Genomic DNA, 26,183 nt, shown 5'->3' with positions numbered 1-26,183 from the left:
TACCATATTTGGTTCTGTTCTAGTTCTGAAATTTAGCCCTCTGTCATTTCTCTAATGTCAACTCCATACTCCCACACCATGATTCAAAAAGCCCTGAAAATTTGGAGAACACAGCTCTTTTTAGGACTTATAACCACTTTACCTTTTCAATCAAAGTGACTATTCAGGATTCTGACTGTCATTTTGACATGTAATTTGCAAGGTAGTGGATTTCCATCCTAGTTCCTGTAAGTGTAGATGTTCAAACCTATGCGGAATATTCTAAATTGTTGGCTTCTCTTAGATGAGAGCATCTCATAGGTCGCAGTTTTTCAACAAATTCTCAATGTTGACGTGCTTCTTGCTTTTTCTTTCAGGTTGACAATAAATGCCCTTGCTCAGAAGCTCAATGCTTATTGGAAGGAAAGGATTTCTCAAGATAATTTTGAGACATCAGCCTTAGCCAGGACAATACCGTGAGTAGTAAATATAGAATATAAAAGTATTGGTGGATAATGTCTATAGAGCAAATGCAAGCAAGGAGAAGATGGTGCTTTTTACATAAGAAAGTTTAATTAACTAAAATTGGGATGTCACTGGTACTAATTGTATCATTATCTGGACCTCTTTGTTCTGGTTTAACACTTGTGGTTTGGATCATAAATATGAAGAGTTTAATTTGTTCAGTTTACCCTATAGGCAATATGATATAGTGGAAGATAAGGGACATTTAAATCAGATACTATAGGTTTGAAAATCTGGTTCAGCTTTTTAATACTTGGATGAACTTGGGTAAGTCAGTCACTTCACCTTTCCGAATATAATAATTTTTTTTTTTAGCACAGTGCCTAGCATATAGTAGATATTCAGAAATGTTAGCAAACTTTTCTTCTTTTTATTCTTAGTGAACATTGTTGGAACTGTACAAAGGAATTTGACAACCGAAGTAGAGAACCCAGCATATCAGAAAAAAGGTAGAAATTATTTAACTATGGATCAGGATAAAATGCCTCAGTAGGCCAGGAAACTAGCATAATACAGGATAGAATGTGTAACAACACTTATACAGTCACACTACCATCAAGACAAAGATTAGAGTATTTAAAGTTCATTTTTAGGTAGACAGGCACCCGTGTTTTTCTTTTACATGGAAATCATTAGGAAAATGTATGATATAAAATTTTGTTTCAAATGCAACCTGATTGTATAAATATATGATTGTATATATATAAATATTACTATCTTATTCTAAATATCTTGCTCATGTCCCACCTCCATGGTTTTCAAAGACATGAAAATTAAGATGAGATGCCATTTTTGACCTTTCAAATAAGCACTGATTAGTGCAATAAAACAGATAGTCATATATTGCTGGAGTGTGTGTGTGTGTATGCTATATAATCTCTGTGGAAGCAGAATTGTAATGATTATTATTTGTTGAGTACTTATATTCCAGGCACTGGTCTAAAATTTTTACTTATATTTTCCATGTATTGATTCATCATAACCCTATGAGATAGACAGATGATATTATTTCTTCTATACAAATATAGATACTGATACACTGAGAGCTTAAGTAACTTGCTCAAGATTAGACAGGTAGAAAGTAGAGATCTAAGGTTTAAATATAGGCAGTTGGGCTCCAAAACCCTAGTTCTTAACCATGACACTCTCCTGGAAGGATGCAATGAGGATAACATAGTTCAGCCCCTTCGATTACCTATTTATTGCAAGCTCAAGCTAAAAGCCTGTTCTATCTGTCTGGATAGGAATGATCTACCATGGTCTGCAGGTAACCTGAGGCAGGGAGTTGCTGTCTTTAATGTTGGTCCCCAAGAGAGTAATACTGACATGCTTCTGCAAGAGACTCTTCTGTGCATGTACATGTAAAACCAAAGTTAATGTGACCTTTCCTCTTCCCCTCCCACTATTGCAGAAACTGCTTTTTGCTGCTCTGGCTCTAAATAAAACAGTGGCTGTGTTTAAATATATAGACACCAGAGGTCAGGCCTGAGCTCAGAGTTTAGAGGTTGCAAGGCTGGAACAGCCTGGAGCTGGGAGACAAGAGGCTATATATCCAAAAAATCTGTATGAATTCTCTTTTCCAAAACAGAGTTTTAAACAAAAAAGAAGGCATTGTTTGAGTGGTGGAATTATGAGTGTCTTTTATTTTCTTTTTATATCTTCCTGTATTTCCCTTTTTCTTTTTTTTTTCTATAATGAACTGATATTACTTTTATAACTAGGAAAAAAACCCACTATTTACAAAGATAAGAAAATACATTGAACTAAAACATAAAAAAAAATACATTATTCTACTGAAATCTCTAGTATATAAGAGCAATATAAATGTAACACAAAACCCACCCTAGGCTAAATTACATGTTTTACAAATTGGTCCTATGTGCCCCTCTACCCTCTTTCTGTGTCTTTTCTCCAGCCTTCCCTATTCCCACTCCTTACAAATCTTAGATGCTATTTCTATTATAAATGGACCACCTTCTTTGACAGAGAAACAAATTCACTTTAAGGTGAAGGTGATATGCTTCCTGGGGGTGGGGATGATAAAAGGTATGTGTATTATGAGTAGGACTCTTGCCCAGCCGGGGTGGGTAAGTGGTTGAGCATTGATCCATGGGTCAAGAAGTCATTGGCTTGATTCCAGTGAAGGCACACACCCAGATTTTGGGCTCCATCCCCAGTCGGGAGCTGGCAGGAGGCAGCCAATGGATGTTTCTCTCTCATTGATGTTTCTGTCTCTCTCCCACTCTCCCTTCCTCTCTCTTTAAAAAGAAATTCAATAAAAACTTACTTTTAAAGTAGAGTAGAACTCTGGGATAATGTATCTTAATAATGTGACCCAATTGTTAGACTGGAGCCACCATTTCTAGTTACAAAATGTAACCAAATTTGCTCCAACCGGTTTTCCTCAGTGGTTAGAGTGTCAGCCCACAGACCAATGAGTTGTGGGTTCCATTCCTGTCAAGGGCACATACATGGGTTATGGTTCATCTCCCGCCCTGGTTGGGGTTGTTCAGGAGGCAGCCAGTCAATATGTCTCTCTCACATCGATGTTTCTCTCTCTCCCTCTCTCTCCCTCCCTCCCACTCTATCTGAAGATAAATAGAAGATATCCTCAGGTGAGGATTAAAAAACAATAACTTGAATTTATACTACTTTTTAAGATTAACTTTGGAAATATCAACGTAAAAAAATTTGGATTAAGGTATAAACAAAGACCATTTTTGAAAGAATAAGAAAATAGAAGTAAGGGGTCTGTAGGGAAATGGAGAGGTTTTGATGACCATTCTTCAATGACTCCAACAAATGCATTTCTTTTTTTTTAATCCTCACCTGAGGATATTTTTCTATTTATCTTTTTTTATTTAATTAATCTATTTATTTTTGGTACAGATGTTTCTCCTTTTTCCCCCCTGATTCCCCCCTCCCCCTTCATCCCCGCCCTATGCCCAGCTTTGTTGTCCATGTCCTTCGTTCGTGCACACATGCATATAAGTTCTGTGGTTTATCTCTCCCCCACCATCCCCTCTTCAGGGGATTGTAAGTCTGTACCCCACTTTCACGTTTCTGGGACTACCCCATTCCTCAGACTGTTATGTTCATTATATTCCACAAATAAGTGAGATCATATGATACATGTCTTTCTCTGTTTGGCTTCTTTCGCATAGGATAATACTTTCCAGGTCCCTCCATGTTGTCTCAAAGGATAAGAGATATTTCTTTCTTACGGCTGCGTGGTACTCCATTGAGTACATGTACCACAGCTTTTTTATCCATTTGTCTACTGATGGACATTAGGGCTGTTTCCAGATCTTAGCTATTGTAAATCGTGCTGCTACAAACATGGGGGTACATATATTCGTTCTGATTGGTGTTTCAGGCTTCTTAGGGTATATTCTGAGAAGTGGGATCACTGGGTCAAATGAAAGTTCAATTTTTAATTTTTTGAGGTAACACCATATTGTTTTCCATAGTGGCTGTACCAGCCTGCATTCCCACCAACAATGTACTGGAGTCCCCTCTTCTCCACACCCTCGCCAACACTTGTTGCTTGATGATTTGTTGATGGCAGCCATTCTGCCAGGTGTGACGTGATACCTCATTGTTGTTTTTATTTGCATCTCTCCGAAGATTAGTGGTGTTGAGCATTTCTTCATTTGTCTCTTAGCCATTTGTATGTCCTGTTTGGAGAGGTGTCTATTTAGTTCCTCTGCCCATTTTTTAATTGGGTTTTTTGTCTTCTTTTTGTTGAGTTGCATGAGCACTCTATATATACTGGAAATTAACCCCTTATCTGATATAACATTGGCAATTATGCTCTCCCATAGAGGGCATTGCCTTTCCATTTTGATGATTGTATCTTTTGCTGTGCAGAAGCTTTTGAGTTTAATGTAGTCCCATGTGTTCATTTTCTCCTTTATTTCTGTAGCCTTAGGGGATGTATCAGTGAAAATTCTACTGTGTACAATGTCTGAAATTTTGTTGCCTACATTTTCTTTTAGGATTTTTATGGATTCATGAGTCACTTTTAAGTCTTTTATCCATTTTGAGTTTATTTTGTGCATAGTGTAAGTTGATGGTCTAGTTTCATTTTTTTTTTGCATGTAGCTGTACAATTTTCCCAGCACCATTTATTAAAGAAGCTGTCTTTACTCCACTGTATGCTCTTGTCCCCTTTGACAAATATTAATTGAGCATATTGTCTTGGGTCCATTTCTGGGTTCTCTGTTCTGTTCCACTGGTCTATGTTCCTGTTCCTGTGCCAGTACCAGGCTATTTTGATTACAGTGGCTTTGTAGTATAACATGAAATCTGGTAATGTGATTCCCTCCAACTTTGCTCTTCTTTTTCAAGATTACTGTGGCTATTCGAGGTCTTTTTTGGTTCCATATGAACTTTTGAAATATTAGTTCTAGTTCTGTGAAGTATGTCGTTGGTATTTGATTGGGGATTGCATTGAATCTATAGATTGCTTTGGGTAGTATGGACATTTTAATGATGTTAATTCTTCTAATCCATGAACAAGGTATGTGCTTCCACTTTTTTATATCTTCCTCTATTTCTTTTTTCAATGACTTGTAGTTTTCTGCGAAGAGGTCCTGTATTTCTTTAGTTAAGTTTATTCCTAGGTCTCTTAATTTTGTTGCCTCAATGGTAAATGGGATTGTTTTCTTAGTTTCTCTTTCTGTGAGTTCATCATTGGTGTAAAAGAATGCCATTGATTTCTTGACGTTAATTTTGTATCCTGTTACTTTGCCAAATTTATTTATTAAATCTAGTTAATTTTTGATGGAGTCTTTGGGGTTTTCTACATATAGTATCATATCATCGGCAAATAATGACAGTTTCACTTCTTCCTTTCCACTTTGGATCCCTTTTATTTTTCCTTCCTGTCTGTTAGCTTTGGCTAAGACTTCCAGTACTATGTTAAATAAGAGTGGTGAAAGTGGCCACCATTGATTTGTTCCTGTTCTTAAGGGAAATGCTTTTAATTTTTGCCTATTGAGTATGATGTTGGCTGTAGGTGTTTTATATATGGCCTTTATTATGGCGAGATATGATCTCTTTATTCCCACATTGCTGAGCATTTTTATCAGAAATGGATGCTGGATTTTGTTGAAGGCTTTTTCAGCATCTATTGATATGATCATGTGGTTTTTATTCTTCATTTTATTTTTGTGGTGTATCACATTTATTGATTTGCGAATATTGTACCAGCCTGTCATCCCTGGGATGAATCCCACTTGGTCATGGTGGATAATTTGTTTGGTGTATTGCTGGATCCGATTTGCTAGTATTTTGTTCAGGATTTTGGCATCTATGTTCATCAGGGATATTGGCCTGTAGTTTTCTTTCCTTGTGGTATCTTTTTCTGATTTTGGAATTAGAATTGTGCTAGCCTCATAAAACGAGTTTGGAAGTCTTCTTTCTTCTTGAATTTTTCGAAATAGTTTGAGGAGAATGTGTGTTAGTTCTTTTTAGAATGTTCAGTAAAACTCCCCTGCGAAGCCATCCGGGCCTGGGCTTTTGTTTGCTGGGAGAGTCTTGATTACATCTTCAATTTCCTTAGTTGTTATTGGTCTGTTCAACTTTTCTATCTCTTCCTGGTCCAGTTTTGGGAGACTATGTGTTTCTAGGAATTTGTCCATTTCGCTTAGATTGTCGAATTTGTTGCCATATAATTGTTCATAGTAGCTGTTGATGATCTTTTGTATTTCTGTGGTGTCAGTTGTTACTTCTCTTTCATTTCTGATTTTGTGTATTTGGATTCTCTCTCTTTGTTTCTTGGTGAGTTTAGCTAAGGGTCCATCAATCTTGTTTATCTTTGCAAAGAACCAGCTCTTTGTTTCATTGATCCTGTGAATTGTTTTTTTTGGACTCTATGTCATTTATTTATGCTCTGATCTTTACTATTTCCTTCCTTCTACTTGCTCTGGGGTTTTCTTTTTGTTTGCTTTTCAGTTTTTTAAGTTGTGAGGTTAGATAGTCAATTAGAAATTTTTTTTTGTTTCTTGAGGTAGGCCTGTAGTGCTATGAACTTCCCTCTCAGAACTGCTTTTGCTGCATACCAAAAATCTTGTGTTGTTGTGTGTTCATTTTCATTGGTTTCCAGGAAGTTTTTAATTTCTTCCTTCATCTCCTCGGTAACCCATTCGTTGTTTAACAACATGCTATTTAGCCTCCGTCTGTTCAAATGTCTTTGCATGTTCTTGTTGCAATTGGTTTCTAGTTTTATATCATTGTGATCTGAGAAGATGCTTGATATGATTTCAATCTTCTTGAACTTGTGGAGACTTAGTTTCTGTCCTAACATGTGGTCTATCTTTTAGAATGTCACATGTGCACTTGAGAAGAATGTGAATTCTGTAGTTTTGGGGTGTAATTCTCTATACATATCTATTAAATCCATTTGGTCTAGTGCCTAATTTAGAGTCTCTGTTTCCTTACTAATATTCTGTCTATAGGACGTATCCAGTGATGTTAGCGGGGTGTTGAAGTCCCCTGCTATGACTGTATTGCTGTCGATTTCTCCTTTTAGGTCCTCTAAAAGATTTTTAATACATTTTGGTGCTACTATATTTGGTACATATATGTTTATCAAGGTTATATCTATCTGCTGGACAGATCCTTTCAATATTATGTAGTGGCCTTTTTTGTCTCTAGTTATGGCCTTCAGTTTGAAGTCTATTTTGTCTGATAGGAACATTGCTACCGCAGATTTTTTTCCCCTTCCGTTTGCTTGGAAGATTTTTTTCCATCCCTTCATTTTCTATGTGAGTCTTTTGTTGTGAGGTGGGTCTTTTGTAAACAACATATAGATGAGTCATGCTTTCTTATCCAATCAGCTACTCTGTGTCTTTTTATTGGAGCAATCAGTCTATTTACATTTAAGGTGATTATTGACATGTACTTATTTATTGCCATTTTGTTTTAGTTTGGTTATATTTTTCTTCCTAGTTCTTCTACTAATTACAGCAGCCCTTTTTACATTTCTTACAGTGCTGGTTTCATGCTAATGTATTCCCTTAGCCTTTTTCTGTCAGGGAAGCTCTTTATTTGACCTTCTATTTTGAATGATAGCCTTGCTGGGTAGAGTAGTCTTGGATTCAGATCTTTGTTTTTCATGACCTTGATTACTTCATGCCATTCCCTTCTGGCCTGTAGTGTTTCTGTTGAGAAGTCAGTTGAGAGCCTATGGGGGTTCCTTTGTAGGTAACCTGTTTCTCATCTCTTGCTGCTTTTAGGATTCTCTGTTTGTCTTTAATTTTTGGCATATGAATTACTATGTGTCTTGGTGTGGGCTTGTTTGGGTTCTTCTTATTTGGGGCTCTCTGTGCTTCTTGAACTTGAATGCCTTCTTCCTTCACTAAATTAGGGAAGTTTTCTGTCACTATTTCTTCAAATATATTCTCCAACCCTTGCTCATTTTCTTCCTCTTCGGGAACGCCTATGATGCGAATATTATTATGTTTCCAGTTGTCCCACAGTTCTCTTAAGCTGTCTTCCTGTTGTTGTTTTCTATTATTTTTTCCTTTTGGTTTTCTGATTGGTTGATTTTTTTCTACCCTGTCTTCTAATTCACTGATCCGGTTCTCTGCTTCCTCTACTCTGCTGTTTAGACCTTCCAATGTGTTCTTTATTTCTGATATGTCATTCTTTATTTATTCTTGGTGGTTTTTAATTTCCAATTGGTTAATTTTTTTTTCCCTCACCCGAGGACATTTTTCCATTTTTTGTTCAGATAGAGCGGGAGGGAGAGAGAGGAAGAGAGAGAGAGAAACATCGATGTGAAGGGACACATCGAGTGGCTGCCACCCGCACGACCAACCAGGGCTGGGGACAAACTGCAACCGAGGTACGTGCCCTTAGTGGGAACCGAACCCGGGTTTCTCTGTACTGCAGGCCAACGCTCCAACCGCTGAGCCAAACCGGCCAGGGCAATTTTTAACATTTCAATGTCTTTACTCACAGTGCTCCTATCCTTACACATACTGTTGAGCTTCCTCAAGATCATGGCCCTGAATTCTAGTTCTGTTAAGTTGCTTAACTGTACCTCATTTATCTCGTCTTTGGCAGTGGTCTCTTGTTCTTTCGTTTGGCATTTGGTTCTTTGTTTTACCATTTTGGCTATCTCAGTCATCTCTGGAGCATGCTAAATTTTCCCTGTTGGTTTTGGTGTTCTTTTATTTGTGGCACCCTCTACTGGGTTTGGATGAGCATGAGAGGACCCACATTAATCACCACTGTCAAGTCTTACCTTTCTGGGCAGAGTTGCTAGCCCAGGAATGAATCAGTTATCCTGTAAATTTTTGCCTGCAGGATACTTGAAGAGCCTTGTGGCTCTTTTGTGGTTACTTGAAGAGCCTTGGGTTCTCAGTTGAATGAAAAACTCCCTTAGGTGCTCAGCATTAGGGTATTCCCGAGGGTGGGCAGATGCTCCTTGTTAGTGAGCCTCTATATGCATTTTAATGGCCTGCGTTGGTGGGTTTGAATCTCTGAGGGAGGGCCGTCCCCTCTCCCCAGAGCCCTGGAAAGGAGTAAGATGGCCACCGTCCTGTGTGGCTGCAAGTCAGTAAAAGCTCTGAGCCCCCTCCAAATCCCGAGTGTCCCCACACAGTTCCAGTCCAGTCCACCCCCCTCTGCCGGAGCCCAAGGTAAGTGGCTGTGGCTATTTTAGCATCTCTCCTGGCACTGCGCTGTGGAGCTGCTTGGGAGTATAACCCAAGGGCACTGCTCACAGCTAAGGCTGCTGCTGTCTGTGGGCTCCTAGCCCCCCTCTCGTGCCTCCGCAATCTATCCAGCATCGAGTCAGTGTCTCTGGTTATATGGTTCTCCAACCTGCTTTTTTGTTGCTTTTTCCTGACCATTTGTCTTTATTTTCGTTGTAATTCCAGCTTGGTCCTGGGAGATGGTCTGTGTATCTTCCATTCACTCCACCGCCATTTTGGAATCCCCTATTTATCTTCAGATAGAATAGGAGGGAGAGTGAGGGAGAGAAAGGGAGAGAGAGCGAAACATCGACGTGAGAGGGACACATCGACTGGTTGCCTCCTGCACGACTCCGACTAGTGCCAGGGACAAACCGCAATTGAGGTACGTGCCCTTGATTGGAATTGAACCTGTGACTCACTCGTCCATGGGCTGAGCCAAACCAGCCAGGGCACAAATGCATTTATTAACATTTATTTTTATTGTTGAGAGTATTACAGTTGTTTTCCCATTCTCCCCGACACCTTATCTCCCTCTACCAGGCTCCTGCCCTGCCCTGCCCTAAGCCTTCACCACACTATTGTCTGTGTCTAAGGGCTATGCATATATGCATATAAGTTCTTTGTGGTTAATCTCTTCCTGTCCCCCCTTCCTCCATTTTAAACTTGTCACAGGATTGGATAGAACCAAATAAAATGATTCTGTGGGTTTTATTTCTTGGTAATATTGTTTATATTTTATTAATTATTTTTAGAGTTAAAATTATCCTCTTGCTTGCTTAGAAGAAGAGATTCCAGGATAAGTAATACTGATCCATAAATAATGGTAGCTCACTCACCATGTTCATATTTGTTACTATTTTTCATATCCATATCTGGCCTGCTTTTATCATTATTTTTTCTGTGAAGTTCAAGATATATACATTTTAGACACCTAGACTATAACAGTTATAACACATTTCATATATAAAATTATGTTTTTTCACTTTTAGGGTGTGGCTTTCTAATGTAATACACAGCACAGACCTAGGATTCACACAGTCATACTTATATTTTTCTTCATTCAGGAAGATTCCTGATCAGACGTGGGTACAGTGTGATGAGTGTCTTAAATGGAGGAAGCTTCCTGGCAAGGTTGATCCATCTACATTACCTGCAAGATGGTTTTGTTACTATAATTCTCATCCAAAGTACAGGTAAGCTTAGGGCTCAGTATTATGCCAGAGAAAATTTCTAATTTTTCTGTAATTCTAAAACACTTTTCATCTCAAGTCCACACTTTTCATCCTGGCATTGCAGTCTATGTGTCAACTGGTCCCACCTTACCTATCTAGCCTTATTTTTCATTGTATCTTTTTTTTTTTTTTTTTATCCTCACCCAAGGATATTTTTCCATTTTTTGTTCAGATAGAGTGGGAGGGAGAGAGAGTGAGAAACATCGATGTGAAAGGGACACATCGAGTGGCTGCCACCTGCACGACCAACCAGGGCCGGGGACAAACTGCAACTGAAGTACGTGCCCTTAGCGGGAACCGAACCCGGGTCTCTCTGGACCGCAGGCCGACACTCTAACCGCTGAGCCAAACTGGCCAGGGCGTTTTCATTGTATCTTAACACAAACCCTATGCTTTAGCTAGACCTGGTGACTTCAGTATTACCCACACATGCCATACTTATTCCCTCCCTCACAACTTGGTAATGTTATTCCACTTGCTTACAATGACTTTATGCATTCTCCATATCCAAATCATATCCATCTGAGATGCTTAATTAAGTATTTTATGTGATACTTTTGTAGATAATAGTTTACAGTGATTTTACTCTGGCTTCTTTACTCTAGTGTTTAATTCTTGACATTTTTTCACATTTCATTTTGTATTTTTTGGATGTTTTTCATATGTATAGACTTTGGCTCTTCGAGAAATTTTAAGGTATTCAAGAACAAGGGTTTTACATTTTTGGTCGAGTTGATGGTTTTCTTCATATGCTTCTTATACCTGAATATGTTGTAGTACCTATTGTACATTCAGTGCTATTTGTTTACATGTTTGTCTTTTTAACACACTGTTTGTTCCTTGTAGCATCTAACATCTAGATAGTGCCTGGCATATCCATGCGCATTCATTTCAATTAAATTTTTTTATTCGATTCAGTAGTCACATAGGTCTATGATAGTAACTCAGTTTGCTTCATTTCTGCTGTGATGTAATTGTTTTCCCCTCAGGCTAAATGCTGATAGAAAAAAAGTACTAGGCACTCTCCCTCCCAGGAGCATGTTCACACCTTTCTTCCCTTTCAGGCATGCATCTCCTAAATTCTAAGGGTCCTCATGAGACTTGCAACCAGGGGAGCAATGGGCAGTGGCAGATCATCCTGGGCTAGCCCCTCAACCTGTCTCCAAGGCCCCCTTTTTTCTGACTTTCCAGTGAGCCAAAGCAGCACCACCTAGGCTCTCTCCTGTTGCTTCTTGTATCCTAAGCCCTTCCTTGTTTCACTGTCCACAGCTTTAATAAATGTACTTCAAAATAAAAATAAATAAGTTAAAAAATATAAAAAGGTACTAAAGCAGTATGCTTTTTAGAAAAAAATGTTTAAAATGGAGGAAATCAAATAAATGAAATCTAGGTCTATAATGAGTAAGCATTCCTTCATAGTCTCCAGTTGTGCTTAAGCACCTCTCCATGGAGAGGAACTGAGATTGTGATTTGAATATGGGGCTGAATGCATAGAAGTCTCATTTTTTTAATCCTGTATCTCCTATCAGTTTACACTTAGTGCAGGAGACATAGCTTTCCAGGATACTTTGCCCCCTTATAAAATGGGTATAGCATAGGGTTTCCAATTATTATTCATTTTTATTTGTTTCTAGGATTACTTTGACCACTGAATTTTTTTCTAGTGCTGTTTTCAGTTTTTATTTCTCTAAAAGTATCTTCCTTGTGCTTTACATATAGTAAACATTTGTATATATTTTCATTTAAATAGTCCTCCTTTTTCTTCTTTTTTGCTAGTTTCTGTCCTATGATGTAAGCTCCTAGTTTCCTACTGCTGCTTTCTATCATACCTTTCATTTTCTTCTTCAGGCATCATCACCTAATTTAGGGATTATCATGCTTCTGGACTGCATCTTGGGAATTTCTTAGTAAATGAGAAGCAAAAGACCTAGGTTCTAGTTTCAGCAATATTCTCTTTGCATGGAAACTCAAGCAAGTCTCTTATGTGCTTGAATTTCACTGTGTAGGAATAGAGATTATGTTTTGTGCTGCCCACCATAATATGAATTTTGTAAGTGTCAAGTACTTTGACTATATTGGGAGAAAGGTGATATATGCACTAAAAATAATTAGATGGTCGTATGCCTTGAAATAAGACTTGCTACACATTGACCTACACACAGGTTTTGTAATGTGGGTGGAATCTGAGTTTTATAAGATTAGAGGGTTGGTAAGCTCCCTTGTCATAACTGTGAGGAAAGGAAAAGATACAAGCAAAGGGTACATTTTATTTCTGAAAGGTGATTTCTTCTCTATGCTGCAGGAGATGCTCTGTTCCAGAGGAACAAGAACTCATTGATGAAGACCTGTACTTGAGCAAAGCTAAGAAACAGTTAAGTATACCTAAGGTAGTATTCTGTATTATACAATAGAGGAAGCTGACCCTTCCTAATAGAACAGGGGAGTTTTGAAAACAGGGGTAAATATTTTTCTTTTTTGGTTTTTAATGATTTTCCCCCCTCACCTCTCTATTCTCCCAGTTTTTTTATTTCTTCTAATCATCTCCCGAGTTTCTCAATTAGTGATTGTCTTTAGTCTCCCTCCCCTCCTCCTCTCTCTTTCAATAGGGCATCTGAAATTTCTCTTCAGTAGCAGAGTTCAGGAAGGCATCTTTAGAAACTCAATGAGGCCTACACTATTTCTAATTTGGAAGGAACATTAAAACCTGAATCTACAATTGGTAATCCATTTAGATTGAGAAATTTCATGAATGAACTAAATAGCACTTTTATCTTCTCCTAGAGATCAAACTGTTGAGAAGAAGAATGTGCCAATGGAAAAAGAGAACCACCAGGTGAGAGACAGTCTGCCCTCTTCCTTTTCTCACACAAAATTTTCCCCAACAGAGGACATAGGTTGAAGGAAGCAGCAATCTTGAAAGCTGTATAGAAATAATGAACCATTTCTTCTGATGGTCTTTTTTCATTGGATCTTTTGATTTTGCTTTAATCTGCTGTTACTGATGTTCAGATGACCAAAAATAGAAGAGCAAATCATTCATTTCCCAAATTTGGATTCAGTACTGATTCTGGACAGTGTGAATGTCACCTTCTGTGTCACAGAATTTTCAGGGTTATGTTCCATCCTCATACAGGCTGCTCCTGTTGAGTGTCTGGTTTTCTTCAGTCTCCTTTCCTCCAGGATTCAGGGGTGATTCTTCCTCCCTCCTTTTGGGAAGAAGGGTGGTTCTTTGTGCCCCTTTCCCATCCCTGCTTTCAGGCTGGCTTGCTTTATAAAGACTTTGCTATTTTGAATTTTCAGGAGCACTGTCTCTCGGACATGGTTGCCCAGCTCCGGACGCTGAAGGGTGCAATAAGGTTGGCCGTCCTTTCAGGGACACTCCTTTCCTGACAGCCACCATAGCACCCATATATCCCCCCCCAACCTTTCCTATCTGCATGATTTTCCTGTTGACCCTCTTTCCCAGAGATATCTACTAGTCGCATGTTAGATTCACCTTTCACCCATTCAATCAGGGTAGGTCAGACTGGTGAGGATAGAGGCAATTTAATACTAATTTTTCTGACAGTCTACCAAGACCCAGTTATATGAATATTGAGGTTCCATGCCCTACTGTCTTGGCTTTATAGTCTTATCTAGAGATTGGGAGATTTGCTGGGACTGCCCTGTCCTCATTCAGTTTACCTCCCCTTTATATTCCTTCACCTTCATCATTCATACTATTTTCATAAGCTGGCTCTTCCATAAGATCCCAGACGCATGTTTCTGTGTGTGTGCACTATGTATACTTGTTAATGCCTTGCATGCATTTCTCCAAATCCAGCACCAATACATGCTGCAATGCTTATTCCCTCCATCTCTACCTTCGTAACAGATCTCGGAGGAGTAAAAAAATCCAGCCTTAAACTGGGTCAAAAGAGAGAATTAGACACTGACTAGGGGGCCAGGGTTAATGTTGTGGGTGGGATGACTCTAGGAGCCAATAAGTGAGTTGGGGAGGTCTGATGGCATCCAGCTGACTAGGTTATAAGTAAACGTGCCTGGGTTCAGTGTTCTAGTGTACATTACTGTATGCTGTTTGTTCTGTGTAGGAAACAGTTTCTTTTTATTTGGCTAAGTGTTCTTTCCTAGCATCAGAAGGATTGACTCATCCTTTGATATTCAGTTTGCAATTGGGATTTTTATGCATCATTTTTTTCTTTGCTAGGTATTCACTAATCCACTGAAGATCCCTACTATTCAAGATATGGATGAATTAAATAATAGAACAATGGGATATGAGGAAATTGATAGCCCTAGCCGGCTTCCATCTATTGGAGAAGATAACAAAACACCTTCTCTTCAACTTAAGCCTCTGGATTCCAGTGTTTTCCAGTTTTCCAGGTGGGTAAAAAACATAGACTGTCTTCAATAATAAGCCTCAGGGTTTGTTTCCTGTAATGTAGGTTGGTATGATTATATTTATCTTTTTCCTTAGGCCTAACATGGGATTCAAAAAGATAAGCACTATTTTGGATTGATAGAATTGTATGTTGCTTGCACCCCCAGTTATTCAACATTACAACTGCTATATCAAACCTGTCTATCCATCCTTTTATTTACTTTTTTGAGGTGATCATCTGACAAATGCTCTTTTATGTATTGTATATTCACATTATGTTGGGAATTGTGTAAGTGAAATAATAGACATGAAAACTCTTTGAAAAGCATAATGTGCTATACAAATGTAAGCCAAAGTTATATAGATAAGCATTGTTTCTTTTCTTAAGTGTAGGAATATTAAAGTCCTGTGTATCTCCATATACTTAGCATATGTTGGCCACATATAAAAATATCCATTAGAAGTCTGTGCCATTAGGTAAGCCTTCTAGTTCATTGTTTCCTAGAATAAATTATTAGTGTAAGTTTAGTTTTTGACTTCACTTGTTCATCTTCTCGTTCCCCATCAGTATTATTTTGTTAGTCTTTATAACAGGAAGGAGCATACCTTTTCTTTTTCTTAAATATCAAGAGTGTTTGAAGCACTGAAAGATATGACTGGCCTATAATACCATAAGACTGGAACTCAGGACTCTTGATTCAAACTTGCTTTCTCCTCTGTATTATGCTTCTCACTTCTGGCAGAGCCAAGACATAGGTCAGATAGAGTTGTTCCCTAATCGTAGAAATTTCTACAGTCATCAATAATGTGAGTATTATGTAGTGGGCTGTGAACTTTCAATTGACCCTCTTCACTTTGGATAGCTTCTTAACTTAGGATAGATGCAATGGAATACATGATAAGGTAAAAATGACTCCTGCTTTTCCTCCCAATGTTACTGATATTTTTCCTTGTTTCTTGCTTCTTAGGTGGGTCTTTTCAGCTTCTCATCTAGACAAACATCTCTACATGTGTGCAAGTCCCTATTCAATGATTCTTCCACAATTAAGCCCTATAGATATTGGAAGAACCCCATGACCCCCCTGAACATGAACAAAAAGGAAGTAAGCTATTAGGAGATAAACTAATAAAATTCTAAATGAATTAAATGAGAACTTGTATGAAAGAATTTAGAGGTACTCAATAACTAATGATTGGATTTTAGTCATATCAAAGAAGCAATTTCTAAGACCGAACTATTTAGCAAGGGGTAAGAAATATAGTCTAGTCAGTGTTAGGGGCTTGAGCATAATTTTTCTCTATTACCATCTGTAGTTTTCCAGCTCCCACTGTAGGTTCATAAGGTTGTACAGTAAAGTGCTGTGTGTTTTTCAAGCAGGTTGTTACCTCTCTACCTCATTCTCCTTGATGGTCAGGTATCAGAATTGCCACTGGAGTATTAAGGTGTCATTGCTCTTGAATCCTATACTTTCCCTGATGTGACCAATTTCCCCTTTTTGTCAGTGTTTCTTTCATTACTCTGTATTGACTTTTGGTAACCTGAAGGAGATTACAAATGCTAACCTATGTATGTGTGTATATTTTATGAGTGCAGTATGTCCGTACATCCATTGGGTGGCATACTTTATCAGTCTTTATTGAGATGCTTATAGGAGTGTTTGTGGAACTGCTATGCCCAGAGTTGGGATTTTGCTATAGAGGACAGGTAAAGTACTTTGATTCTTCATGTGTAGTTTTAATTTTAGAATAATCTTTCAAGAGAAAGAATATGTGATAATTGATGTTGCTGCTGATGTCATATGTTTTATGCAAGATCAGTAAATGATGATTATGTCATTTCAAGCTACATGTATAAGGGGATTCAGATTGATTGGAATGAATCTGAGTTTTTATAAGGGAAAATGAAGGTATTCAAGAGTTCAGTGAAATATATAAGGTTTTCCGATAAAACAATGTTAATGGCATTATCGATTTAGTCAAGAGTTACAAAGGTCTCTTTTGTTATTATTGAAACCTGAAGGTGATAAGGATCCTTGGGTCATGTAGTACAACTTTCTAACTCTAGATAAAATAATGCCTTCACTATAAAAGTTTTTAAAATTCCTAGTAGGGTAGGTTATACGACCTAGTAAGGCTTCCCAAGGTGTCATTGGAAATAGTTTTATGAGTCTCACAATCTAACAAGAGCAGGGCAGCACCTGCAATAGATAATAGATTCAGCCAGTATGAAACAGGCATAACCTTTTAGGGAAACATAGCTTATTTCTTTTAACAAAAATCATCCCTTTCTGTTCACTTATTATATGTGTATTTGAGTGCTTACTGTATGAAAGACAGTGTTTTAAGGCAGTGATGGAATCAAAGATGAAGGAACTTGTGGTAGCCAAAGTTTTATATGTAGGTATCCCCAATACATACTAGGTTTCATATGAATAGTACAAACTGAGGTCTAAAGTAGCCATAAGCATATGTAAAAAGAAGAGAATTAGTGGCTGTATTTTATTTAGATATTTAGAAAGCCTTTGAGTAAGTTACATGTCAAAGGCTAATTCATCTATGTGTAGAAGGATAACCAAAAAACCCCAAATTACATTGTAATGGTGGAAGGAAAAGAGAGACATTTTAGTAAGTTTGAAGGAATATTTGAAACAATATGAGGTAGAAATAAAAGAACAATATTTCTAATGAATAAGTTGATTCAGGGGCCAGTATTAACATTTTAAAATACTTTCATTGAGAGAGACTTCCAGAATGGAGAAATGAGTCTAGTGGGTACTTTCACCAACAAATAACCATTTAATTAGAAAAAGTTATTAAACTAAAATAAAACAATCATTCTGAGTTACTGGAAATTGCCCTAGGGGCATACAGAAAATGGAGAAACATTTATTAAATATCAGAAAGAACAGCAAGAGTCTTTGGCATTTAGCCTGCTCCCATCCTCCTCCAAGCTGTGTTTTTTTGTTTTTTTGTTTTTTTTAATCTTCACCCAAGGACATTTTTCCATTTTTTGTTCAGATAGAGGGGGCGGGGAGAGAGAGGAAGAGAGAGCAAGAGAAACATCGATGTGAAAGGGGCACATCGAGTGGCTGCCACCCACACGACCAACCAGGGCCAGGGACAAACTGCAACCGAGGTACACACCCTTAGTGGGAACTGAACCCACGTCTCTCTGGACCGCAGGCCAACACTCTAACCGCTGAGCCAAACCAGCCAGGGCCAAGCTGTGTTTTATGAAGACTACTCTGGGAGCTCTAATCCAGGTGGTGTGGGGGTGGGTCAAGAATTTGGGGTCTTTCTCTTCCCCTTGCTCCTAGTCTAGAGCTATGGTTTCACTTGAAAGGGTCAGGCCACTGACATTTCCCATCTCCCCCAGTTCTGTCTTGTAAAAGCTCTATTCCAGACAGACCAAAGAAGTACTGGGTCTCTCTTCTAGCTAGCTTTCTCTTCCTTCATCCAATCTCAACTCAGGGTGAAAGTACTCACCTAGGGAAGGTATGGTGACAACACTGGGCTACTATTTGTCCAGCCTCAGCTTGCTTGTAGGGCAGAAGTTTATGCCAGGAGCAAACCAAAAACCATCTCAGCACCTATTGATCAAAAAGAAAAGTTTTGACTCTTGGGGAAGTGGGCCACTTTCTCTACCCCCACCTCTTCTTTAGGAAGAGATACAGCCTTAAAGATGAAGAACTCCTTAGCTCTACCTGAAAGAAATGACTTTATGTGGAAGAGATCGTGGATAATTCCATTCCTAAGGGCATTGTCAAAAATAAAGGAAATCATAGTGGAGAACAATTGAGAGAGTACTCATAGCTCCACAATACAAGTTACAACAAGCAAAATAGCTGAGCAATCAGATGTTTGGTAACAGATAGAACCACGGTGAAAAGGTAGTGAAGAAGAGCTTTCTTGGGGTCACAGTCAACCCTGGAGGTTAGGAAGTCTATGCATAAGCACAAGGCTACACTCTCTAGGGAGCTATCAGATCAGGACATAAGGTGGACTTGAAAGCAGTCCCCAAGCCTCACACCAATCAAACAACAAGGAGAAGGGACCTCAATGGCACTAGGATGTTAAGCACAACCTCTAACAAACCACTGGCTGAGCAATAAAGTATTCTAAACCAGGGGCAACTTCTAAGAAGCCAGGCTAAAAGTAAAATTACACATACCCTTGGCAGTCTGGAAGACTGTGTACATGCTTAAGGTTGTGCCTTCTCAGCAGTAACTGGAAAGATAAAATTCAAACTACTACTACTACCTGGATGAATATGGGGCAGAAACATAAATTTATTTGACTGTGATAGCAGTTTTTAGGCCACACATGCATCCAATGGTAAAGGGTAAAATATCTAACTAGCTAACAGGGCTTAAACACAACCTGTGACCAATAAGTGGCCAGGGGTAACTCCAAGGTTGATAGGTAAAAGATAAAAATCAAGAAGAAATCTGAGCAAGGATACCAGAGGATAAATAGATTTCATAGTCGGTTCAACCAAGTCACTAAATAAACAACCAAGCAAATAAATCAACCAGTCAGGGAGGTGGGATCAGTGTCCAGAGTTGCTATACTATATTATCTAAAATATCCAATTGTCAAAAAAAATTATGAGATATGTAAAGAAACAGGAAAATGTGACCTGTAGATAGGGACAAAAGAAGCAGGCAATACAAACTGCTCTTGAAGAGACCTAGATGTTGCATTTAGTAGACTAAAACTTCAAAGCAACCATTACACATATGTTCAAAGAACTAGAGGAGACAATGTATCATCAAGTGGAGAATATCAATAAAGGGAGAGAAATTATTTTTTTTAAGAACCAAATGGAAATTTTGGAGGTGAAATTTATAATAACTAACATGAGAATTATACTAAAAGGATTCTACAGCACATTAAATTTGGTAGACGAAAGAATCAGTAAGCTTGAAGATATATCAATTTTAGATTATGCTAAGAACAGAGAGAAAAAAGAATGAAAACAATGGACAGAATCTCAGAGAAATGTAGGACACTATTAAGTACGTTAACATATTCAAAATAGGAGTACCAAAAGGAGAAGAGAGGAAAAGGAGTAGAAAAATATTCAAAGAAATAATGGCTGAAAACTCTCAAATTTGATTTAAATCTTTAATCTACACATCCAAGAAGCTCAACAAACTCAAAATAGGATTCACAAAGATTCACAGCTAGACATATAGTGAAAATATTGAAAGCCAAAGGCAAACAGAAAATCTTGAAAGCAGAGAAAAAAATACTCATTATATACAAGAGAATCCTACTAAGAATAATACCAGACTTCTCATCAGAAACAATAGGGACCAGAAGGTAGTGGGATGACATATTGAAAGAAAGACTATCAGCTAAGAATCTTAAAGCCAGTAAAAGTATCTTCAGGAAATTAAGGTATCATACACAGAACATTTCACCCCCAAACAGTACAATATATATTATTTTTGAGTGCACATGGAATATAATTCAAAATAGAACATATGTTAGACCATAAAATAAACCTCAATAAATTGAAAAGGGTTGACATCATACAAAGGATGTTCTCCAAATGTAATGGAATTAAAGTAGAAATCAACAACAAAAGAAAATTGGGAAAATTCACAAATAATGTGGAAATTAAATAACATACTCCTAAATAACAGATGAGTAAAAGAAGAAATCACAAGGGAAATTTTAAAATATCTTGAGAAGATGAAAGTGAAAATAGAATATCCCAATACTTATGAGATGAAGCTAAAGAAGTGCTCAGAGGGGAAATTATATTTGTAAAAGCTTGTATTAAAATAGAAGTAAGATCTCAAAGTAATAACCTAAACTTTCATCTTAAGAAACTACAAAGAGCAAGCCAAACCCAAATCAAGCAGAAAGAAGGTAATAACAAAATCAGAATGGAAATATAATGAATATAACAGTCTGAGGAATGGGATAGTCCCAGAGACATGGGGTACAGACTGACAATCCCCAGAAGAGGGGGTGGTGGGGGAGAGATAAACCACAGAACTTAAATGCATGTATGCATGAACAATGGACATGGACAACAAAGCTGGGGACAGGGCGGGGAGGGAGGGGGAGGGGGGAATCAGTGGGTGAAAAAGGGGAAACATCTGTAACAAAAATAAATAAATAAATTTTAAGAAATAAAATAAAATAAAAAATTAAATGGAGAATAGAAACACAATACAGAAAATCAGTGAAAACAAAAATTGTCTCTTTCAAAAGAACAACAGAAATTAAGAAAATAATTTCATTTACAGTAGTTTTAAAAATAAAATATTTTAAAATAAATTTAACAAAAGTGCAAGCAAGACTTTGTATACTGAAAACAACAAAATATTGTTGAATGAAGTTAAAGATCTAAATAAATGGAAAGATAATTAATGTTTGTGGATCAGAAGATTTAAAGTTGTTAACACGGCAGTACTCCCCAAATTGAGCTGCAGATTAAACATAGTTTCTTATCAAAATACCTGCTTCTCTGCAGACATACAATGGAGGAAGGTGACAGAAGAAAGAAAATATGAAGAAACTATGTAGATAGAAAAGAATGTCTAATATGTAAACTCTAAATTAATCTTTACTAAATGAGTGAATACAGGTTTGGAATAAGAATTAATTCCTAGAGGAAAGAACCAGGCTTTTATTTATAAAATTAATAAGTATTTATAGAACCAAAAAGTAAAATCCATTTATTTTTACCTCCTTCACAAGATACTTTCTTTTTTATTGGATCTTATGTGCAAAGTTTTTGTTGCCTCATGCCCATGTAGCACAATTAGTTAAGCTTCCTTCTGTCAAGGAACTAATACTTTAGTAGGGAACCTGTGATACATGCATACATACACGTATACACACAGACACACATAGTAGAAAGTGATACGTATAAGAGAGGGCTAAAGTGCTATAGTAATTCAGAAGTACCATTTGAGCTGGACTTAGACATGGGAGCAATAAATAAAGATTTCAAATAGGGGAGTGACATAATTAGAGCAATGCCTTACTTAGGAAGATTAACTTGGCAGTAAATGATCTGGAGGTGAGAGAAGGGAGACTTGAGGAGGCCACTGAGATAGTCCAGGAGAGGTCATGAGAGCTTGAACTTGAATATTGGTAGTGGTAGAACTATATAAAAGTACTGAGAGTTTAGTGGTATCATAACGCAAATAGGAAACAGGAGAGGGAGCTAGGTTTGAAGGTGAAAATGAAAGATCAATTTTATACATACTGAGTGAGATATCGGTGGGACTTCCAGGAGGAAATGTGTAATAGATAGTTGAAAATTCAGTACTGGTACATATACACAATGGAGTACTATGCAGCTGTAATAAAGAAAGATCTCTTATCCTTTGAGACGACTTGGAGGGACCTGGAAAGCATTATCCTAAGCGAAACAAGCCAAGCAGAAAAAGACAAATACCACATGATCTCACTTATTTGTAGAATATAATGATCATAACAGTCTGAGGAATAGGGTAGACCCAGAGACGTGGAAGTAGGTTACAGACTGACAACCCTTAGAAGAGGGAGCTGGGGGGGGGGGGGAGAGATCAACCACAGAACTTATATGCATGTACACATAACCAATGGACATGGACAACAAAGCCAGGGATGGGGTGGACGGGATGGGGAGGAGGGTGTCAATGGGGTAAAAAACAAACATCTGTAACAAACAAACAAACAAACAAAAAACAGTAAGAAATAGAAAATTCAGTACTGGAGATCAGGGCTGGGAAATGACTTGGGAGTTATTGCCCAGAGGTTATAACTAAGAGGTTGTATGAGATTATCAAAGGGGGAAAAAATGTATGTAGAGAAGAGAATTAAGGACAGAACCCTTAGAGATTGGAAAATGAAGAGAAGACAGATAATTTGACATTCATTGCCTTTCATAAAACTTTGTTGTTACTATCTAATATAATTTACCCTTTCTTTATACTTGCAAACTGATTGTTTTACTATCTTTTTCAGTACCAGAGCTAAATGGACCATCTGCAGTGGCCCTTACATACATTTAAAAATGGATACATTTGTTCTTACATCGCTCCTAAATCCTTTTGCTTTCCCCCTAAGGCTGACACAACAAAATCTGTTAAGATGGCAGAACAGTTTTATTTCTGGGTGAATACTAGTTTTGAAGAACATTCAGGTGCTATAATAAGCTGAGGTTTGAGATGTTTTACAGATGTTCTCAGAAACTGCAGAGAAATACAAGCAGCTTTGAAATACTATGACTTGTCCAAGAACATACCTGACTCTCACTGAAAATTGAGAAGTCGATCTTTACCTTGAAATCTCTTGGTTTTCTGCAGAGATGGCAGAATAGTTAAAAGGATAAAAATGGGGGTCCCATCGTGCCACATCATATAAAATTGCCTATGGATTTCACTGGCACCAGTTGTTTTGTTTGTTCCTTCAACCTTTAGTGCATATAGCAGCCAGAAATGGAAGGTGACTGAGGTCACCGTCCTAGGTGTGCTTGTTTACCCCAACAGAGGGGATTCTTTTGCCATAAGGGGAAATGACTTGAATAGGCTGTTTCAGTTTCTTTGTTTATGACCAGGGCCCGGTGTTTTAATTAACTTTTACAAGTGAATAATGGGCAATAGCCACAATCCAGTTGGCTGGTAAAGGAATTATATGGTGTTCGTTGCAATATAAAAAAAAAAAAAATGTGCATACATCTTTGATACAGGAAGGTTTTTGTGACACTTTAAAGTTAACAAGCTGGCTCAGTTCTCCTCCACATACTCCAGTAGGCTTTTTATGGCTTTTTTTCCCCCTGTTCTCATATTAGGCAATTGTGCGTGTGTATTTTTTTTTTTTTTATTGTTGTTTTCCTTCCTTGACCTGCATTTCTGAAACTTCTAAGTTAAGCTGGTTTTAATTCTATTTTCAGAATTTTAACCAAGGTGAGTCTGGTCCTGTTATATCCAGATTGCTGACTCTTCGTACCTTTTGATTTTATCCCTCTTAAGACCAATTGCTATCTCAGCAAACTGCATAGTGAAGGTGTAGGGGCTTTTGGGGGGGGTGGGGTTAAACTTGTATTACTAACCTGAAATGAGCTGTGCATAACAGCTAGAGTCAGTTTTAATACGGGAAATTTGAAGAGGAGCTCTACTTAGCTTATATTTTGACATCTTAAAATGTAATTTCCTCTTTTTTTTACAGTAAGTACAAATGGATCCTAGGTGAGGAACCTGTGGAGAAACGGAGAAGGCTCCAGAATGAAATGACGCCTCCTCTAGATTATTCCATGCCTGGCTCTTACAGGAGGGTAGAGGCAGCTGTTGCTTTTCCAGAAGGGGAGAACAGCCATGATAAATCCAGTTCTGAGAGAAGCACACCACCGTACCTTTCTCCAGAATACCCGGAAGCAAGCAAGAATACCAGTCAAAGTAGGGAAGTTTCAGTTCTGTATTCAGGGGCCCAGGAACAACACCAGGGGTCCCTGCTCCCTGAAGAATTAGAAGATCAGATGCCAAGATTGGTAGCTGAAGAATCTAACAGAGGCAGCACAAATATAAATAAGGAAGAAGTAAACAAAGGACCTTTTGTAGCTGTTGTCGGTGTTGCAAAAGGTGTTCGAGATTCAGGCGCTCCCATTCAGCTGATCCCTTTTAACCGAGAGGAGCTTGCCGAGAGAAGAAAAGCAGTTGAATCCTGGAACCCAGTGCCTTATTCTTCTGTGGCCTCTGCTATGACCCCTGCTGTAGCCACTGGGGAGAAAGGAAGAGTCTATGAGGAGGGTGGAGGTCATAATACACCAAAGATGAAGAACCAAAGGGAGCTGGAAGAACTGAAAAGAACCACAGAAAAACTGGAACGTGTTCTGGCAGAAAGGAATTTGTTCCAGCAAAAGGTTAGGGAAGCACCTTAACACTAGGAATAAGAGATCATTGAAACCAAGGGACCAGAGAGTTGAAGCTCTGATGAATTCATATTCTGAGGCCTTTAAATATAATAAGCCATTGAATTATTCTGTTGTATGTTTCAGATTGGGTGAACCCTTCCCTCCTATATTTTGGGATTGAAAAGGTCCATAAGTAGAGGAATATGTACAGAGGAATCACTGAGTGAATATATTAGGGACAATTTTTGCCACTCTTGTAGCATGTGGAGGTCATTGAATTTCTATTTCTTGGACTACAGGTGGAGGAGCTGGAACAGGAGAGGAATCATTGGCATTCTGAATTCAAGAAAGTCCAACATGAATTGGTGACCTACAGTACCCAGGAAACGGAAGGCTTATATTGGAGCAAAAAACATATGGGCTATCGCCAAGCTGAATTCCAGATTCTGAAAGCTGAGCTGGAAAGAACCAAAGAGGAAAAGCAAGAACTAAAAGAGAAACTGAAGGAGACAGAGACGCACCTGGAAATGCTGCAGAAGGCTCAGGTCTCCTACCGGACCCCAGAGGGAGATGACCTAGAAAGGTTAATTACTAGGGTTTAGTTATCAGCTTGTGAGTGCTAATGGGAAGCATCCCTTAGGACCCCAGTTACTGGTCATAGATAAAGGAGGTAGTCTGAATCAATTAATAGGCCACCAAGGATTGAGGAATTACTTCTTAGAGAGCTGCAGCCAGTCTCCCTCTGCTTGGTGGCATTGTGCTTTCTTCTTTCTTTGTAGCTAATGGAAACTAATTGTTGAGAAATGTAGGCCCATTTTTAAGGAGCTTCATTTTGTTCTGTTGGCTAATGACTTCATGTCATCTCTTCTCCTGCCCCCTCACTCCATCATACAGGGCTTTGGCAAAGCTTACGCGGCTACGTATCCACGTCAGCTATCTCCTTACTTCTGTCCTCCCTCACTTGGAGCTTCGTGAGATCGGGTTTGACTCAGAACAAGTGGATGGGATCCTGTATACGGTGCTGGAGGCAAATCACATACTGGATTGAACACTAGACTATATACTCTATCTACCCCTCTCTTCTTTCCACTCCTTTCCTCTCCTCTCCTCTCTCCTCTCCTCTCCTCTCCTCTCCTCTCCTCTCCTCTCCTCTCCTCTCCTCTCCTCTCCTCTCCTCTCCTCTCCTCTCCTCTCCTCTCCTCTTTTCTCTCTCTTCCTCCCTCCCCCACTTCTTTCTCTCTCACCTTTATGCCTTATTTAGAGAATCTTTAAGTAAATCCTTGCTCTTAGTCTGCTTCTTATTCATTTTGGTGTGAGGAAAGAGGCTAGTTCAGTAGGCTTTCAAGAGTTCCAGGAATAGAAAAGCAAGAGTCACCAAACCAGGTGACCTGAAAGCTTTAACTTTCATGACTTAGATACTTGGCCTATTTTCTATCCTTTCTGAAATGGTTTGTATTCATTTAGGTTAAATCAGTCAACAAATAGTGGGTCCAGTATAC

General features: G+C 38.3%; 1 protein-coding gene across 1 annotated transcript in view; it reads left to right on the top strand.

Moving 5' to 3' along the window:
- The window catches only part of MORC4 (MORC family CW-type zinc finger 4), a 74,451-nt gene extending 48,937 nt beyond the window's left edge, over nucleotides 1-25,514 (top strand). Inside the window, exons 9-15 of the mRNA XM_036271207.1 lie at nucleotides 357-455; nucleotides 10,277-10,405; nucleotides 12,747-12,815; nucleotides 13,226-13,277; nucleotides 14,652-14,827; nucleotides 24,003-24,693; nucleotides 24,984-25,514. Coding sequence (XP_036127100.1) covers nucleotides 357-455; nucleotides 10,277-10,405; nucleotides 12,747-12,815; nucleotides 13,226-13,277; nucleotides 14,652-14,827; nucleotides 24,003-24,693; nucleotides 24,984-25,286 — 1,519 coding nt within the window. The 3' untranslated portion in view covers nucleotides 25,287-25,514. The remainder of the gene's footprint in view (nucleotides 1-356; nucleotides 456-10,276; nucleotides 10,406-12,746; nucleotides 12,816-13,225; nucleotides 13,278-14,651; nucleotides 14,828-24,002; nucleotides 24,694-24,983) is intronic.
- The last annotated feature ends 669 nt before the right edge of the window (nucleotides 25,515-26,183 follow it).

Source organism: Molossus molossus, unplaced genomic scaffold (genome assembly GCF_014108415.1).
Source record: "Molossus molossus isolate mMolMol1 unplaced genomic scaffold, mMolMol1.p scaffold_m16_p_2, whole genome shotgun sequence".
In the NCBI taxonomy this organism is placed as follows: Eukaryota; Metazoa; Chordata; class Mammalia; order Chiroptera; family Molossidae; genus Molossus; species Molossus molossus.
Note: the sequence above shows the minus strand (reverse complement) of the source record. Positions and strands in the feature narration are given on the sequence as shown.